This window comes from Muscardinus avellanarius (assembly GCF_963383645.1).
Source record: "Muscardinus avellanarius genome assembly, chromosome: 13".
NCBI classification, from domain to species: Eukaryota; Metazoa; Chordata; class Mammalia; order Rodentia; family Gliridae; genus Muscardinus; species Muscardinus avellanarius.
In genome coordinates, this window is record NC_137799.1 from 39,863,437 (window position 1) to 39,880,995 (window position 17,559).

General features: G+C 49.2%; 1 protein-coding gene across 3 annotated transcripts in view; it reads left to right on the forward strand.

Annotated features, from left to right (window-relative positions):
- The window catches only part of TLN1 (talin 1), a gene marked incomplete at both ends in the record, with an annotated part of 30,077 nt that extends 19,116 nt beyond the window's left edge, over positions 1–10,961 (forward strand). For 2 of the 3 annotated variants that reach the window (XM_080709376.1, XM_080709377.1), the window contains 21 exons: positions 89–270; positions 459–591; positions 869–970; positions 1,049–1,219; positions 1,314–1,463; positions 1,574–1,675; positions 1,755–1,874; positions 2,616–2,762; positions 2,901–3,067; positions 3,235–3,418; positions 3,513–3,638; positions 3,736–3,852; positions 8,467–8,652; positions 8,771–8,878; positions 9,359–9,464; positions 9,652–9,776; positions 9,872–9,997; positions 10,126–10,188; positions 10,298–10,480; positions 10,624–10,752; positions 10,836–10,961. In XM_080709376.1, the coding sequence (XP_080565502.1) occupies positions 89–270; positions 459–591; positions 869–970; positions 1,049–1,219; positions 1,314–1,463; positions 1,574–1,675; positions 1,755–1,874; positions 2,616–2,762; positions 2,901–3,067; positions 3,235–3,418; positions 3,513–3,638; positions 3,736–3,852; positions 8,467–8,652; positions 8,771–8,878; positions 9,359–9,464; positions 9,652–9,776; positions 9,872–9,997; positions 10,126–10,188; positions 10,298–10,480; positions 10,624–10,752; positions 10,836–10,961 (2,853 nt within the window). The remainder of the gene's footprint in view (positions 1–88; positions 271–458; positions 592–868; positions 971–1,048; positions 1,220–1,313; positions 1,464–1,573; positions 1,676–1,754; positions 1,875–2,615; positions 2,763–2,900; positions 3,068–3,234; positions 3,419–3,512; positions 3,639–3,735; positions 3,853–8,466; positions 8,653–8,770; positions 8,879–9,358; positions 9,465–9,651; positions 9,777–9,871; positions 9,998–10,125; positions 10,189–10,297; positions 10,481–10,623; positions 10,753–10,835) is intronic. The other variant, XM_080709378.1, reaches the window with a different exon arrangement.
- Positions 10,962–17,559: the final 6,598 nt, after the last annotated feature.

Consider the following 17,559-nt stretch of genomic DNA (forward strand, 5'->3'; position numbering starts at 1 on the left):
GTGAGGCACTTGGAGGAGAGAACCGGCGGGCCAGTGTGCCCCTTGTCTCCTGAGGTGTTGAGACTTACCTCCCTGCTTCCCTCCCTAGGGCCGGGCTGCCATGGAGCCCATTGTGATCTCTGCCAAGACGATGTTAGAGAGTGCTGGGGGACTGATTCAAACAGCACGGGCCCTAGCAGTCAACCCCCGGGACCCCCCGCGCTGGTCAGTGCTGGCCGGCCACTCCCGGACTGTCTCAGATTCCATCAAGAAGCTTATTACGAGCATGAGGTACTAAGGGATGGAGATGTGTGTGGCTGGGGACAATCATTGTGGCTGAGTGGGGGGAGTGGGCACCCAGGTGCAATTAGATGTGTTGAAAACATCTGTTGCCCCAGACTTGGGGGATACAGGAAGGAGATAGGCTAGCCTTGCTTGAAGGGGATGTTCTTGGTGTGGAACCTGTAATGCATCTGCAGGGACAAGGCCCCAGGGCAGCTGGAATGTGAGACGGCCATTGCAGCTCTGAACAGCTGTCTACGAGACCTAGACCAGGCTTCCCTTGCTGCAGTCAGCCAACAGCTTGCTCCCCGAGAGGGAATCTCTCAGGAGGTAAGGAGAAAGATTGTACCTGGCAAGGGAGATGGTCAGACTCAAACATGGGGGACCAGGGAGTAGGCTTCACAGAGCCATCAAAGATGCCCTGGGGATTAAGGCCTTCTAATTGGAAACAGTAATGGGGACTGGGGCTTTGGCTCAGTGGCAGAGCACATGTATATCATGCACAAGGCCCTAAGTTTAATCCACAGCATCAAAAGGGGGGGGGGGTTCTGTGCATCAGAGTCCTACTACAGGTCACAAGGAGAGCTGATACCTACTTCCTCCCCAGGCCTTGCACACCCAGATGCTCACAGCAGTGCAGGAGATCTCCCATCTCATCGAGCCCCTGGCCAGTGCTGCCCGGGCTGAAGCCTCCCAGCTGGGACACAAGGTACTAAAGAGGCATATGGAGAGCCCTGGTGGGGAGGGTGAGAAGGTACCTGACCCCTGTTCCAACCCCTTGCCTCAGGTGTCCCAGATGGCCCAGTACTTTGAGCCACTCACCCTGGCTGCAGTGGGGGCTGCCTCCAAGACCCTGAGTCACCCACAGCAGATGGCCCTTCTGGACCAGACTAAAACACTGGCAGAGTCTGCCCTGCAACTGCTGTACACTGCCAAGGAGGCTGGTGGTAACCCCAAGGTAGGGAGCAGCAGGGAGGGGCTGCACTGGTAAGATTCAGAGAAGCAGAGCAGGGCAGCAGGGCTGCCTTCCACTGACCCATTGTGCCCCACAGCAAGCAGCTCACACCCAGGAAGCCCTGGAGGAAGCCGTGCAGATGATGACAGAGGCCGTGGAGGACCTAACAACAACCCTCAACGAGGCAGCCAGCGCCGCAGGGGTCGTTGGTGGCATGGTGGACTCCATCACCCAGGCGATCAACCAGGTTGGAGTCTTGGGTGCCAGTCGCCATGGAGGCTACCCTGGGCCAGGAGCCTTGAGTACAGTGGCAGAAACCCTGACAGTCTTTCCCCTTCTCCCATCTTATCCCCTCAGTTAGATGAAGGACCCATGGGTGAACCAGAAGGTTCCTTTGTGGATTACCAAACAACTATGGTGCGGACAGCCAAGGCCATTGCGGTCACTGTTCAGGAGATGGTGAGTTCGGGAGACTATAAGAGGACTGCCTGTGGGGAGCTGAGTGTGGACAGAACTTCACTTCATCCATTATCACTAGGTAACCAAGTCAAACACCAGCCCTGAGGAGCTGGGCCCTCTTGCCAATCAGCTGACCAGTGACTATGGCCGACTGGCCTCACAGGCCAAGCCTGCGGCTGTGGCTGCTGAAAATGAAGAGGTAAATGTGGAGGCAGCCTGAGCTTCCCCGCCCCTCACAGAAACCCCGGGCCTGCGCCTTGTACTCCGCATGTCAGCCCCTGGGCTCTCCCACCCTCGCCTGCCCTGTGCATCAGAAGGGGGAGCTCACCACAGGCCGGTCTCCTGATGAGCGAGGGAGCAGGGCTCCATAGGGACAGAGGCCCAGAGCCCCCAGGGAGGGCTAAAGGAGACCTCGGGATCTAAAGGCTGCAGTTGTGCCTCTCTCGCCTCTGCTGGCCCCCTAGTCCTCTGCTCTGCTACAGATTTGCGTCCCTGCTGTTCCCTTAGTTCTTGCTTGTTGTAAATTCACAAACTCATCTTTCCCTAAACTCCTGGCCTTCCAAGAAAGCCAGTAATTGGATCTTACCAGGACATACCTAATCCCCAACCCCAGACCCTCCACAATCCCGTACAGGCTAAGCTGTAATCTGTGGCCCTCTGATTCAGCTCCTCTAGCATAAAGTGCCTCTCTCCCTGCTCCCCACTGTGCTTTAACACAGTCCTCACTAGTTGCTACCCATGTGCTTTTATTTTCCATGGGCATAAAGTGACCTTCTGCTTAAAGGATATGAAACCAGAAAAATCTGTGCAGGGAACTTTTTCCCACAACTCCATTTGTCTGTGCTACATGTTTTTTCTACATCTGTCGTGACTCCTTCAGTCACAATGGAGGTTCCCTGAGTGCCCCTTGTACAATCCACCTCTTTCCCTCCGCTCACAGATAGGTGCTCATATCAAGCACCGAGTTCAGGAGTTGGGCCATGGCTGCGCTGCTCTGGTCACCAAGGCAGGCGCCCTGCAGTGCAGCCCCAGCGATGCCTACACCAAGAAAGAGCTCATAGAGTGTGCCCGGAGAGTCTCTGAGAAGGTGACCATGGGCTGCAAGACTTTCTCCCCACCCCAGGGGCTCAGGGGCTTGGCCACCCTCCCCAGCCTTCCCAGCCCTCTCCCAGGCATGGGTGGCCTTTCCCTTTCACATGGCACCACGTGACTTTCCCTTCCCCAGGTCTCCCATGTCCTGGCTGCACTCCAGGCTGGGAACCGTGGCACCCAGGCCTGCATCACCGCAGCCAGTGCTGTGTCTGGCATCATTGCCGATCTTGACACCACCATCATGTTCGCTACGGCCGGCACACTCAACCGCGAGGGCACTGAAACTTTCGCTGACCACCGGTGAGGAGGGAACAGCCTGAGGGAGGCAGACAGGTTGAGATGTAGGGCCAGAAGAGGCAGGATGTCAGTAGTTCATTTGGGGAAAATCTGGATTGGGACCCTTGGACCAGCTGGAGCTGGACCCACGGGAGATCTGAGGTGGCTGACCAGGCTGGGCCCTCCCTCAGGGAAGGCATTCTGAAGACTGCAAAGGTGCTGGTGGAAGACACCAAGGTCCTGGTGCAGAATGCAGCTGGGAGCCAGGAGAAGTTGGCGCAGGCTGCCCAGTCATCTGTGGCCACCATCACCCGCCTTGCTGATGTAGTCAAGCTTGGTGCAGCCAGCCTGGGAGCCGAGGACCCTGAGACTCAGGTATTCATCTATCTGGCACATCTAATTCTGGCCAGAACCACTTGTTCTTCCTCTTCTTCCTTCCATAAACCAAAAACACCTTTCTTCCGTGCAGGTGGTGCTGATCAATGCAGTGAAGGATGTAGCCAAGGCCCTGGGAGACCTCATCAGTGCAACAAAGGCTGCCGCTGGCAAAGTCGGGGATGACCCTGCAGTATGGCAGCTCAAGAATTCTGCCAAGGTCAGAGGCAAGGAGGAGCAGCACCAGGAATGAGGGCTAAGTGCGCTGCCTCCTGCTCCTTAAGACGACCTGTCCCCCACTCTTCTGCTGCTCCTAGGTGATGGTGACCAATGTGACATCATTGCTCAAGACAGTGAAAGCTGTGGAAGATGAAGCCACCAAAGGCACACGGGCGCTGGAGGCAACCACAGAGCACATACGGCAGGAACTGGCGGTGAGTGTGTCCTGTCTCAGGGCGCCATATACTCAGGTCAGGGAGACAGAATGTGATAGATTGTAAACATGTGCCTCGCATACGTTCACAGAAGCAGTCACACACATTCTTCTCTCACTGCTAATTTTATGTGTCTTTCTATTCCTCACCTTTATTTGAAACAAGGTCTCACTAAGTTGCTAAGTCTGGCCTGGACCTGCAATCCTCCTGTCTGAGCCTCTCAGGTACTGGGATTGCAGGCATGTTCCTTGTGCCTGGCTCATTCCTCGCCTGTTGACTGACTCCTGAGCATTTGACAGCGGTCTGCTTTCACTTCCATCCTCCCATTTTCTCCAGCCTCTAACGGCCTCAGTTGCCATATTCATTGACCTCTTTTTGGCCTTTGTTCTCTTCAAATGTTTCTATAGTATTTGACTCTGAAATCCTATCTGCTTTCTTGACCCTGATTTTTCTCTTGGTCCTCAAACATCTCTTTAGTAGCCATCATTGAATTGCCTTCAACCTAGTAAAAGTAGAGACCTTTTCAGAATTACACAGAAAGCCTTCTTTCTTTATTCTATTCTTGGGTGAGTTTAACCACTTTATTCTTTCTCTAAGAAGCTAGTTTCCAGTTCTGTTTATCTCAACTGCCTGTTGGACATCACCACCTGGATACAGAGCCTGGATCCAGTCCCACTACCTGATGTGCTACTTCTGTAAATGGTGGTCACAACCCCCACTCAGGAAAATTCCACCTCAGTCATTTCTTTTTTTTTTTTTTTTTTTTTTTTTTTTTTAACGGGTCTGGGGATGGAATCCAGGGGCATTCAACCTCTGGGCTACACCCCCTACCCTATTTTTTTATTCTTTATTTTTGTTTTTTGTTTGTGTGTGTGTGTGTGTGTGTGTGTGTGTGTGTGTGTGTGTGTGGTACTGGGGGTGGAACCCAGAAGCTTTCTACCTCCGGGCTACACTCCCAGACCTTTTTTATATTTTATTTGGAAACAGGGTCTCACTAAGTTTCTGAGAGCCTCACTAAGTAGCTGAGGCTGGCTTTGAACCTGTGCGATCCTCCTGTCAGCCTCCCAAGCACAGGGATTACAAGCGTGCACCACCATGCCCGGCTCTATTCTTTATTTTGAAACAGGGTCTCACTAAGTTGTGGAGGGCCTCACTAAGTAGCTGAGGCTGCCTGCGAACCACGATCCTCCAGTCTCCGCCTCCCAAATGCTGTGATTACAGGCGTGCGCCACCACACCCGGAGCTCTATTCTTTAATTTGAAACAGGGTCTCACTGAGTTGCAGAGGGCTCACTAAGTAGCTGAGGCTGTCTGCGAACCGCGATCCTCCTGTCTCAGCCTCCCGAATGCTGGGATGACAAGCCTGCCCACCGCGCCCGGCTGTTGATTTCTTATCTCAGTGTCTTGCCATTGCCAAGCCTCTTCACTCCCCTTCTCAATTCTCTTTTCCTTCTCTGGGTGAGGGGGGATACCAGAGATTGAACTCAAGGGTGATCTACTACTAAGTTTATCTCCAGCTCTTGAGTGTTCTGCCTCCAGCCCCGTGTGTGTGTGTGTGTGTGTGTGTGTGTGTGTGTGTGTGTGTGTGTGTGTGTGTGTGTAAGGTGGTACTGGGGATGGAACCCAGGGGCATTCTACCTCCAAGCTATCTATACCCCCAGGCCTATTTTTTTTATTCTTTATTTTGAAACACTGAGTTGCAAAGGGCCTCCCTAAGTAGCTGAGGCTATCCACAAACCATGATCCTCCTGTCTCAGCCTCCCAAATACTGGGATTACAAACGTGCACCACCACACCTGGCTCCCCAATCCTATTTTTTATTCTTTATTTTTGAAACTGGGTCTCACTGAGTTGCAAAGGACCTCACTAGGAAGCTGAGGCTGGCCACAAAATTGTGATCCTCCTCTCTCAGCCTCCCAAGTACTGGGATTACAAGCATGTACCACCATACCCAGCTCTATTTCTTATTTTGAAACAGGCTCTCATTAAGGGTTGCTGAGTCTCACTAAGTTGCAGAGGCTACAACCTGTGATCCTCCTACTGCACCTGGCAGCCCTATTTATTTTTATTTATTTATTTATGTTGTATTAGACAGAGTTTCACTAAGTTGCCTAGGCTGGCCTCAAACTGGTGATCCTCCCACCTCAGCCTCCTGAGTCACTGGAATTACAGGCATACACCATCATGCCTGGCCGCATCCTTTTCATTCCTCCTCACTGGCCCCATGGTCAGCTCCCCTGTTCAGACTTTCATGATGTAATCTCCCTCACTTTGCTGCTGTACCACCAGTTTTCTTTTCTTTCTTTCTTTTTATGGCACTAGGGATTGATCCCAGGGGCATTCTACCTCTGAGCTACACTCCCAGCTCTATTGTATTTTTTAATTTTGAAGCAGGGTCTCACTGAGTTGCAGAGACTGGCTGCGAACCTGCAGCCCTCCTGTCTCAGCCTCCCAAGTACTGGTATTACAGGCTTGCACCTGGCTTCTGTACGAAATTCCCACCTACTCTCCCTGCTTTCAGTCTCTCCCACTCTCATCTCTCCCAGTCTTCTTTCTAATTCCTGATTTCATCTTCCCGACATGCTGTTTTCACCTCTACTTAGAGATGACCAAATTAAAACTCTTAACTTCCTGCCTTCCAAACCCTGTCCTTCCCCAGTCTTCCCCATGCCAGTAAATGGCACCTCTGGATAACTCATTTTCTAAATCCAAAAGCCCAGCTTTAATATCTCTAACGTCTCTCTCTCTCTCTCTCATTTTCCACATCTCAGCTCATTAGCAGCCTTGTTGGTGCTTCTCCAGGTCGACTCACTTCCTCTTTTCCGCATCCCTCCCACTCTCCTGCCTCGTCCAGACCATCATCAGTCCACAGCTAGGTTCATTCATGCAGTCATCTACCTGATCTCCACATGTTAGCACTTGTTTCCTCCAATTCATTCTTTCTATATAGCAGCCAGAATTATCTTTTAAAACTATAAGCTGAGGCCAGGCATGGTGGCGCATGCTTGTAATCCCCGCGCTTGGAAGGCAGAGACAGGAGGATCATGCAGGTTCAAAGCCAGCCGCGCTGGCTTAAAAGACCCTGTTTCTAAATAAAAATATAAAATAGATCTGGGAGTGTAGCCCAGAGGTAGAAGGGTTTCCAGGAACCCCAGTACCACACACACACACACACACACACACACACACACACACACACAATAAGCTGGGTGTGATGGCGCTTGTGTGTAATCTCAGCATTCGGAGGGCTGTGACCGGAGGATCACAGATCACAGACAGCTTCAGCTACTCAGTGAGGCCCTCTGCAACTTAGACCTGTTTCAAAATTAAGAATAAAAAATAGGACAGGGGGTATAGCTTGGAGGTCAAATACCCCTGGGTTCCCTCCCCAGACCCACAAAAATAAATAAAGGATTAAAACATAGGGCTGGGGTGTCACTCAGAGGTAGAATGCCCCTGGGTTCCATCCCTAGTACCACAAAAAAAAAAAAAAAACTATCAATTAAGCTGTGTGTGGTGGCACATGCTTGTAATCCCAGTACTTGGGAGGCTGAGACAGGAGGATTGCAGGTTTGTAGCCACCCTCAGCTACTTAGGCCCTCCACAACTTAATGAGACCCTGTTTCAAAAAAATAATTAAAAAATTGGTCTGCAGGTATAGCTTAGAGTAGAATGCCCCTAGGTTCAATCCCCAGTGTGTGTGTGTGTGTGTGTGTGTGTGTGTGTGTGTGTGTGTGTGTATGTGTGTGTGTGTGTGTGTGTGTGTATATATATGTATATATATTACTACATATGTTTAATGTATAAAACCAGGCATGGTGGCTTATGACTGTAATCTCAGTACTTGGGAGGCTGAGACAGGAAGATCACAGATTCAAGACCAGCCTCAGCAATTTTAGTGAGGCTCTCAGCAACTTAGTGAGACCCTGTTCCAAAATAAAAAATAAATAGTGCTGGGATAGCCCAGAGATAGAAGGCTCTTAAGTTTTGTCCCCAGTACTATAAAAATTAAGACTGATGATGTAGCTTGGTGGTAGAGTACTTGTCTAGCATATGTGAGGCCCTGTGTTCAATCACCAGCACAATAACAATAATAATTATTATTACAATAATAATTATTATTAAAATTGTTACTTTGCTGCTTACAATCCACTAGTGATGGCCTCTGCCAACTTCTCCAGTCACATCCCACTCTTCTGCTTCCTGTGCCACAGCCCACTGGACTCCGTCAGCTCTAAGAGCATACAGGCTCCTGCCAGCAGCAGGCCCTTCCACTCCATTTCCTCCAGCCCTCCTCCCTCAGTGCTAGGGACTGAACCCAGGGCCTTGCATGCGCTAAGCACATGCTTTTCCACTAAGCTGTCTTCAACTAAAAAGTGCTACTTAATTTCAAACAAACTTCCCAATTACATCAGTCAGAAACAGTGATCATATGCCTTCTATTTTATTAGCTATATTATGGGAATTTCTGCAAGACTTGACTTATGATAAGTACCCAGGGAATGTTTGTTGAAGTGACACATGGATACGTGAACCAAATCACACAATTATAGAGTATGGATTATCTTACAGTCTCAGTCACTGTAAAATCTTTCTTCTTATTCTGTCCCAACAGGTTTTCTGTTCCCCAGAGCCACCTGCCAAGACCTCTACCCCAGAAGATTTCATCCGAATGACCAAGGGTATTACCATGGCAACAGCCAAAGCTGTTGCTGCTGGCAATTCCTGTCGCCAAGAAGACGTCATTGCCACGGCCAACCTGAGTCGTCGTGCTATTGCAGACATGCTCCGGGCCTGCAAGGTAGGCATGCTGTGGGAGCAAGGCGGTCTTGGGGCAGAACAGGAAACTGAGACCACAGGGATTGGGGCGGCCTGGACTGCTTTTATATCCTAAAGCTAACATAGTACTCTGGGGACAGGAAGCAGCTTATCACCCGGAAGTGGCCCCTGATGTACGGCTTCGAGCCCTGCGCTATGGCCGAGAATGTGCCAGTGGCTACCTGGAATTGCTGGACCATGTGCTACTGGTAAGGAGGGCATTCTTGGCTCCTCATCCCAGCCTCCTTGACTACATAGTCTTCTTCCCAAAAGGCTCAGACCCAGCTCTCATTTTTCTCAAGCCTCCTCCCCACCCTACTCCCTATCTCCCAAATCTGACCTTGTTTCCAAGACCCCCTTTCTCTAGCGTTCCATAATTCCTACGGTCTTCGCCCCTCCTGCTCACCTCTTCCTCTTTTCTTGTCTCCTGTCTTCCTCCCCGACCTCCCCCTTCTCTGTCTGCGTCATCTCTCCTTTTCATTTCATCACTCTCCCTGCTCCTTGTCAGCCGGTGAGTGCCCGCAGCCCCACTCCTCGCCGTGTGTGCAGCTTGGAGTGTTCCTGGAGGGCTGTGCTGGGGCTGGGGCGTGCCTGGATGGGGTGGGGTATGGTGTGCCCTGTTTCAGCCATCAGGGTGGAACTTGGGGTATCTGATGATCTTTTTCCCTGTCCCCCCCTCGCCGCCTCAGACCCTGCAGAAGCCAAACCCAGAACTGAAGCAACAGCTGACGGGACACTCAAAGCGGGTAGCTGGTTCAGTCACTGAGCTCATCCAGGCTGCCGAGGCCATGAAGGGTGAGGTTGGCCAGAGGCTGGAGGGAAGGGAAAGCCTTGTAATGCTGTGGTCTCTGCGTCCTGGTGGATGGCTCTGAGCCAGCCTCTGCCCACAGTTCAGTGCCTGGTCACACTAACCAAGTCTCCCAGTGCTTCCGACCTCCCTCTGCTTTGTTTTAACCTCCTCTTTCCCCCTTCATCCTGCCAGGAACAGAGTGGGTGGACCCGGAGGACCCCACGGTCATTGCTGAGAATGAGCTCCTGGGAGCTGCGGCCGCCATTGAGGCCGCAGCCAAAAAGCTAGAGCAGCTGAAGCCCCGGGCCAAACCCAAGGTCAGCCCTGCCCCCCCCCCATACTGTCAGGCCTCTGCCCTCCACCCCCTCTCGATTTCACGCCTCTCTCTGCAACCCATGCCCCTTCCTTGCAGGAAGCAGATGAGTCCTTGAACTTTGAGGAGCAAATACTGGAAGCTGCCAAGTCCATCGCAGCAGCCACCAGTGCACTGGTAAAGGCCGCATCAGCTGCCCAGAGGGAATTGGTGGCCCAGGGGAAGGTGAGTGGTTAAACATGCAGAAGATGGGCACCAGGCGGCAGCTTTGCTACCCACAACCACTCCTCAGCCAGGAGGACTTGAAGTAAGGAGAGCACAGGTCTAAGTGGGCGCTTCTCCTTCCTCCACAGGTGGGCGCCATTCCAGCCAACGCACTGGACGATGGACAGTGGTCCCAGGGCCTCATTTCTGCTGTGAGTGTACAATACCCAGTAGTTCTCTCTGAGTTTGGGAGACTTGAGAAGGCTACAGGAGAGATGGACCCAGCACAGGCCAGCCTTAATCCAATTCTCCCTGCTTTAGGCCCGGATGGTGGCAGCAGCCACCAACAACCTGTGTGAGGCAGCCAATGCAGCTGTCCAAGGCCATGCCAGCCAGGAGAAGCTCATCTCCTCTGCCAAGCAGGTAGCTGCCTCCACAGCCCAGCTCCTAGTGGCCTGTAAGGTCAAGGCTGACCAGGACTCGGAGGCGATGAAACGGCTTCAGGTGAGGAACCCTGACCCTTGCACTGTCCCTGGGCTGTACTGCTTTCACTGTCCCCCGAGAGGTGCACATTGCTGTGAGGGAGTTGAGGGGCGCTCAGCTGGGCCTCCCCTGAGTTCTCAGTTCATGCCCCTTTCTCTGTGCAGGCTGCCGGCAACGCGGTGAAGCGAGCCTCAGATAACCTGGTGAAGGCCGCCCAGAAGGCTGCCGCCTTTGAAGACCAGGAGAATGAGACGGTTGTGGTGAAGGAGAAGATGGTTGGGGGCATTGCCCAGGTGAGCCACTCTGAGGGACACTGCGCGAGGGCAGTCATTACCCCGCCCTAACACATCACTGAGTTGTCCCCCACACCCCCCAGATCATTGCAGCACAGGAAGAGATGCTTCGGAAGGAACGGGAACTGGAGGAGGCACGGAAGAAGCTGGCCCAGATCCGGCAGCAGCAGTACAAGTTCCTGCCTTCAGAGCTTCGAGATGAGCACTAGGGAAGTGGCTTCTATTTATGCAGACCCAGCCCAGAGACTGTGCCCGCCACTACCAAAGCCTTCTGGGCTGCCAGGGCCCAATCTGCCCAACCCCAGCACTCCCCAAAGTGCCTGCCAAACCCCGGGCCTGGCCTTGCCCAGTCCCACCGCACATCGCCCGCCCCAGCCCCAGCCCCAAGTGCCTTCATGCCCTAGGGCCCCTAAGTGCCTGCCCCATCCCAGAGTATTAACGCTCCAAGAGTATTATTAACGCTGCTGAACCTCAGTCTGAACCTGCCAAGGCCCCAGCCCGTTCCACCCTGCAGCGCCTTCCAGCCAGTCCCCACAGCCTCATCAGCTCGACTCGTTCTTTTGATACTATCTCTCCTCAAACCCAGCTACCTATGGGGCAGCAGGGTTGTAAGCCTCAAACAGGTCATGCTCCAATAAAGGTGACTCTGCCTACAACCACTGCCTGGCTTTGTGAGAAAATGCAAGATTCCTCCCCTGGCGGTGGGCGAGCATGTTACGGTCACCTGCCTGACCTGCTCGGTGTGAGTGTGGAGGAGTTGGAGCCGTCTGCCCCTCAGGCCCTTTGCTTCCCCTCACTCTTAGATTCCTAAAGTCATCCTAGTCGGTAAGCCATGCCTGAGAAGTCATAGCCTGTTGTCCCTGCCTCGCTGGACCACACCTAACCCTCGCCAAGCGTTGTTCTTTCAGTGGGACAGCAGCCGCGACTACTGTATATGACTACCAGGACAATTTGTTCTTATAACTATTTAGAGTACATGAACAGATCTACTCCTTAACTGATTCTGAATTTTCAAAACACCTTTACTAAAAATAAGCCTATAATATGTCTGAGCCCAAGAGAACTATGGTCATAGAATTGGTAAAAGTGGTTAGCAAGCAAAAAAAAATCCAAGCTGAGGCTGTCTGGAGTGGCACTACTGTTGACTGAGTTGGGGTCCTCCTGTGTAGAACCACGCTAGAAGAAAAGGGGTGACACCAGGCATAGTGGCGCACGCTTGTAATCCCAGCATTCAGGAGGCTGAGATGAGACTGGAGGATCACGGTTCGCGGACAGCCTCAGCTACTTAGTGAGGCCCTCCGCAACTTAGTGAGACCCTGTCTCAAAATAAAGAATAAAAAATAGGGCAGGGGATGTAGCTCAGAGATAGAATGCCCCTGTGTTTTAGCCCCAGGCCCACAAAAGAAAAAAAGAAAAGAAAAGAAAGTAAAGAAAAGGAGGTGACTTTTGACCCAGGTTGTGAGACTTGAGAGGTGGAAGGGCCCAGCTCCCCTAGTGGCCAGACAGATGCCTGACTAATCTGAAAGTTCTGTGACTGGACCAGCTAGACCCTGTTTCAAAATTCAAAATAAAAATAGTTCTGGGATGTAGCTCAGAGGTAGAATGTCCTTGGACTCAATCCCTGATACCACAAAATAAGTAATATTGTTTAAAATAAATAAAAGCCTGGGCATGGTGGTGCATACTTGAAATTCCGGTACTTGGGAGGCTGAGACAGGAGGATTGCAGGTTCACAGCCAGCCTCAGCTACTTAGGTCCTCCGCAACTTAGTGAGACCCTGTTTCAAAATAAAAAATAGGGCTGGGGGTGTAGTTTGGTGGTAAAATGCCCTGGGTTCAATTCCCAGTTCTACAAAAAATAAGTAAATAAAAATAAATAAAGTGGATGGAACTGAATGTGATGGTGCATGCCTGTAATCCCAGTAATTGAGAAACAGAGACAGGTGAATTGTAGGTTCAATACCAGCCTCAACAACTTAGACTGAGCAACCCAGTGAGACCCTATTTCAACAACAAATAGTCAAAAGGTCTGGGAATGTAGCTCAGAGGTAGAATGCCCATGGGGACTCTATCCCCAATACTACAATAAAATTAAGTGGACAGAAATATTTGTCATTCCCCCCTACCACCAGGCAGCCCATTAGGAACAGTGCCAACTTCCTACTAACACTTCTGTGATTCATTTATTCAATATTTACTAAGCCATGCCCTTGCTAAGCACTGGAAAATTGAGATGTATTATCACTTCTCTGACGCACAGACTGGTAACTCCAGTGCATACCGCTGTGGTCCCCAAACTCCAGATTCAATGTCATAAGATCGTGAGTTGAGGACCTCAGAGATCAAATCCCTCTCCAACCTCTCCAACGAGGGATAGTCCAGAAACTCCCGCTCTGAGCCCAGGACAGCTGCTCACGCCTGCTGCCGCTTCCTTGTCATGTCCTGGGGCCATGACCAGGCACACGCTTCTCACTGGTGGTAGCCAGGGAGCCTTCGGGGAAGGGCTCTAATATCATTAGCTTAGCGGGTCTTCACAAGTGGCCCCCAGATCCCTGATGTCCCCAAGACCCTTTCAGAAGTCAAAATTATCTTCCTAATAAAATACTAATTTTCTTTTCCTCAGTGTCAACATTTACGCTGACAGTGCAAATATTACGGGGTAAAACAGCAAAACTCAAGGGTGGCCCCAACCCATACAAATAGTCATATTCTTCACTACCATGCGTTAGCAATTAAATAAGTGTCTTCACTTAAGACTATCCTTTTTTTAATTAATTTATTTTTTGCAGTACTGGGGATGGAACCCAGTGGCATTCTATCTCCAAACTACACCCTCAGCCTTTTTTTTTTTTTTTTTAATTCTTTATTTTGAAATGGTCTCACTGAGTTGCAAGGGGCCTCACTAAGTAGCTGAGACTAGCTGTGAATCTATCCTCCTGTCTCAGCCTCCCAAATGCCGGGATTACAAGCGTGCGCCACCACACCTGGCAAGAATATCCTTGATGACATAGTAAAGGTGATTAATTTTCATCATGCATAGTGGCTCATGCCTATTCTCCCAGCACCTGGAGAGGCTGAAAAGAGGATCCCGAGTTCAAGGCCAACCTTAGCAATTTACCAAGACTTTGTCTCAATTGTTTTTTAAAAAGGGGGAATAGCAATGCAACTCAGTGGTTGAGTGCACCAAGGTTTATCTGCAATACCTTGTGTGTGTGTGTGTGTGTGTGTGTGTGTGTGTGTGTGTGTGTGTGTGTGTGTGGTACAGAGGGTGGAACCCAGGGGCTTTTCTACCTCTGGGCTATTTTTTATACTTTATTTGGAAACAGGGTCTCACTAAGTTGCTAAGAGCCTCACTCAGTAGCTGAGGCTGAGTTCAAACCTATGCGATCCTCCTGTCTCATGCAATACTATTTTTAAAAGGTTAATTTTGCCAGGCATGATGGCACTTCCTTGTAATCCCAGCATTCGGGAAGCTGCTACTGGAAGATCACAGTTTGTGGACAGCCTCAGCTACTTAGGCCCTCTGCAACCTAGTGAGACCCTATTTCAAAATACAAAATAGGGCAGGGGATGTAGCTCAGAAGTCAAATGCCCCTGGGTTCCATCCCCAGACCCACAAAAAATAAAAATAGAAAGGTTAATTTTAAGCTGGGCATGATGGCACACGCTTGTAATCCCAACATCCAGGCGGCTAAAACCAGAGGATCGAGGTTCACGGACAGCCTCAACCACTTAGCGAGGTCCTCTGCAACTCAGTGAGACCCTGTTTCAAAAATAAAGAATAAAAAAAAGGGCTGGGGGTGTCATTCAGAGGTAGATTGCCCCTGGGTTCCCCAGGACCACAAAAAAAGGTTAATTTTATTAAATCTTGGTTTCAAGAGAGTTGTTCTGTTTTTTGGTATTGGGGATTGAACCTAGTACAGTCTATCTCTGAGCTACACCCCAGTTTATCCATGTTTTACTGGAAATTGAACCCAGAAACACTCTACTTCTGGGCTATACCTTCAGCCCTATTATATATATATATATATATATATATATATATATATATATATATATATATTTTTTTTTTTTTTTTTTTTTTTTTGGCAGGCCTGGAGGTGAAACCCAGGGGCATTCTACCTACAAGCTACACCCCCTGCCCTATTTTTTTATTCTTTATTTAGAAACAAAGTTTCACTAAATTACAGAGGGCCTCACTAAGTAGCTGAGGCTGTCTCCAAACTTACCATGATCCTCCAGTCTCAGCCTTCGAAATGCTGGGATTACAAGCATGCGCCACCATGCCCAGGTTATATTTTATTTTGAAAAAGTCTCACTAAGTTGCTGAGAATCTCAGTAAGTCCCTAAGGCTGGCCTTGAACCTATGATTCTCTTGTCTCAGCATCCCCAAATCTGGGATTACAGACATAATTAGTCACCATGCCTGGCTAATTTTGTTGAATCTTAATCCTAGAGCAAAATCTCTTTTCAATAATCTGTCTGATGACCTTAGAAGCATAAAGTCCTTCTGTGGCATACTAAAGTGGTTTTCCTACAGAAAGAACCTAGCCCATTCTTTGAGCCAAACTAGCTGCTTTTTTCACAGAAGACCACATTTACTTGAAAGGATACCTGATAAACAAATGGTTGGACTTGGATATTTGGTAGGTTTCTTCTCAAAAGGAACTGAGTTGCATCAGGGAAAAATCTGACACTATTTGTTGCCAATTATACAATGTGGGCTTTCAAGTGAAAATTTAAATTTTAGAAAACGTGTCTGCCATCATGAGCTTCACAGCTTCCTAAAATTTTTACTTTCATTTGAAAACAATCATGATATTAAGGAATATGATTTTTTAAGGCACAATGTCATGAAATATGTTAACATTTGGAAGATCTGCACAGCTCAGTGAATCAGTATTCTCAAATGACCAATGTATGATGGCACAAAATTATGCCCAGGTAAGAGAGACAGTCAAGGTGCAATACAGACCAAAGGATTTTACTGTAGCATAGTACAAAAAAAGTTCACTAAATTTTTATTTTAATTAAAGAGGTCAGGCCAGGCATGGTGGCGCATGCTTGTAATCCCAGCACTTGGGAGGCTGAGACAGGAGGACTGTACAGGTTTAAAGCCAGCCTCAGCTACTTAGGTAGGCTCTCAGTAACTTAGTGAGACCCTGTTTCCAAATAAAGTATAAAATAGGTCTGAGAGTGTAGCCCGGAGGTAGAAAAGCCCGTGGGTTCCACAAAAAAAAAAAAAAAAAAAAAGTCACTGAAGCTGGGTGTAGTGGCACACACCTTTAATCCCAGTGACTCAAGGTGAGGTAGGATGATAGCAAGTTCCTGGCCAACCTCTGCAACTTAATGAGAGCCTGTCTCAAAATGAAAAATAAACATAAAAGGGTTAGGGCTATAGCTCAGAGGTAGAGCACCCATGGGTTCAGTTCCTGGTAAAAGAATTAATTTTAAAATAATTTTTAAAGGGCTGGGGATGTATCTCAGTGGTAGAGCAATTGCCTACCCCAGTACCACAAAAAGCAGGGAGCAGGGGATGATATTGTTTCAATGTCAACATTGCAACTCACCCTTAAAAACTACCATGTGTCCAGGCATGCTAGCACACGACTATATTCGTAGGACTTGGAAGGTTGAGACAGGTTCCCGCCAGCCTCAGCAACTTAGTGGGACCCTATTTCAAAAAAATAAAATAAGTCGGGCGTGGTGGCGCACGCTTGTAATCTCCGCACTTGGGAGGCAGAGACAGGAGGATCGCACAGGTTCGAAGCCAGCCATGCGAGCTGGCTTAGGAGACCCTGTTTCCAAATAAAAATGTAAAAATAGGTCTGGGAGCGTAGCCTGGAGTAGAAGGGCTTCCAGGAACCCTAGTACCACCAAACAAAAATAATAATAATAAAATTAAATTTAAAAGGCTGGAGGAGAGTGTGACTCAAAGGTAGACTACCCTTGGGTACACACACACACACACACACACACACACACACACACACACATACACACACACAACCTACCATCTGTCCAAGTTCAGAAATAGTATCAAAAAATATCCACAATTATCTGTAAAAGGCTATAAAAATATGGGTTCTTTTTCAACTACATATCTGTATGAGGCAGGATTTTTCATATATATAGTACTTCAAACAAAGCAATAGCACAACAGATCAAATTCTGAAACAGATTTTGAGAATCTAGCTATTCTGTATTAAACTGGATACTAACCGGAGGAGTGGTGGCACATGCCACCGGGAGGCTGATACAGGAGGGCTGTAGGTTCAAGCAAGGTGATGAGACTTGATCTAATGAGGCTCTTCTTCCAAACAAAGAAATATGTTTATTTATTTATTTTTGTGGTACTGGGGACTGAACTCAGGGGGATTCTACTTCTGAACTCCATCTCCTGTCCGATTTTATTTATTTTGGTTTTTTTGTTGTTTTTTATTTTGGGAGGCCTGGGGATGGAACCCAGGGGCATTCTACTTCCAAGCTACACCCCCTGCCCTATTTTTTATTCTTTATTTTGAGACTGGGTCTCACTGAGCTGAAGAGGGCCTCACTAAGTAGCTGAGGCTGTCCGCGAACCGCGATCTTCCTGTCTCAGCCTCCCCATTGCTGGGATTACAAGCGTGTGCCACCACACCCGGCCCAATTTTATTTATTTTGAAACAGCGTCTTACTAAGTTGCAGAGGGCCTCACAAGTAGCTGAGGCTGACCACAAACCTGCAATCCTTCTGTCTCAGCCTCCCAAATACTACTGGGATTACAAGTGTATACCAACGTGTCTGACTCAAAAAAAAATTTTTTTAA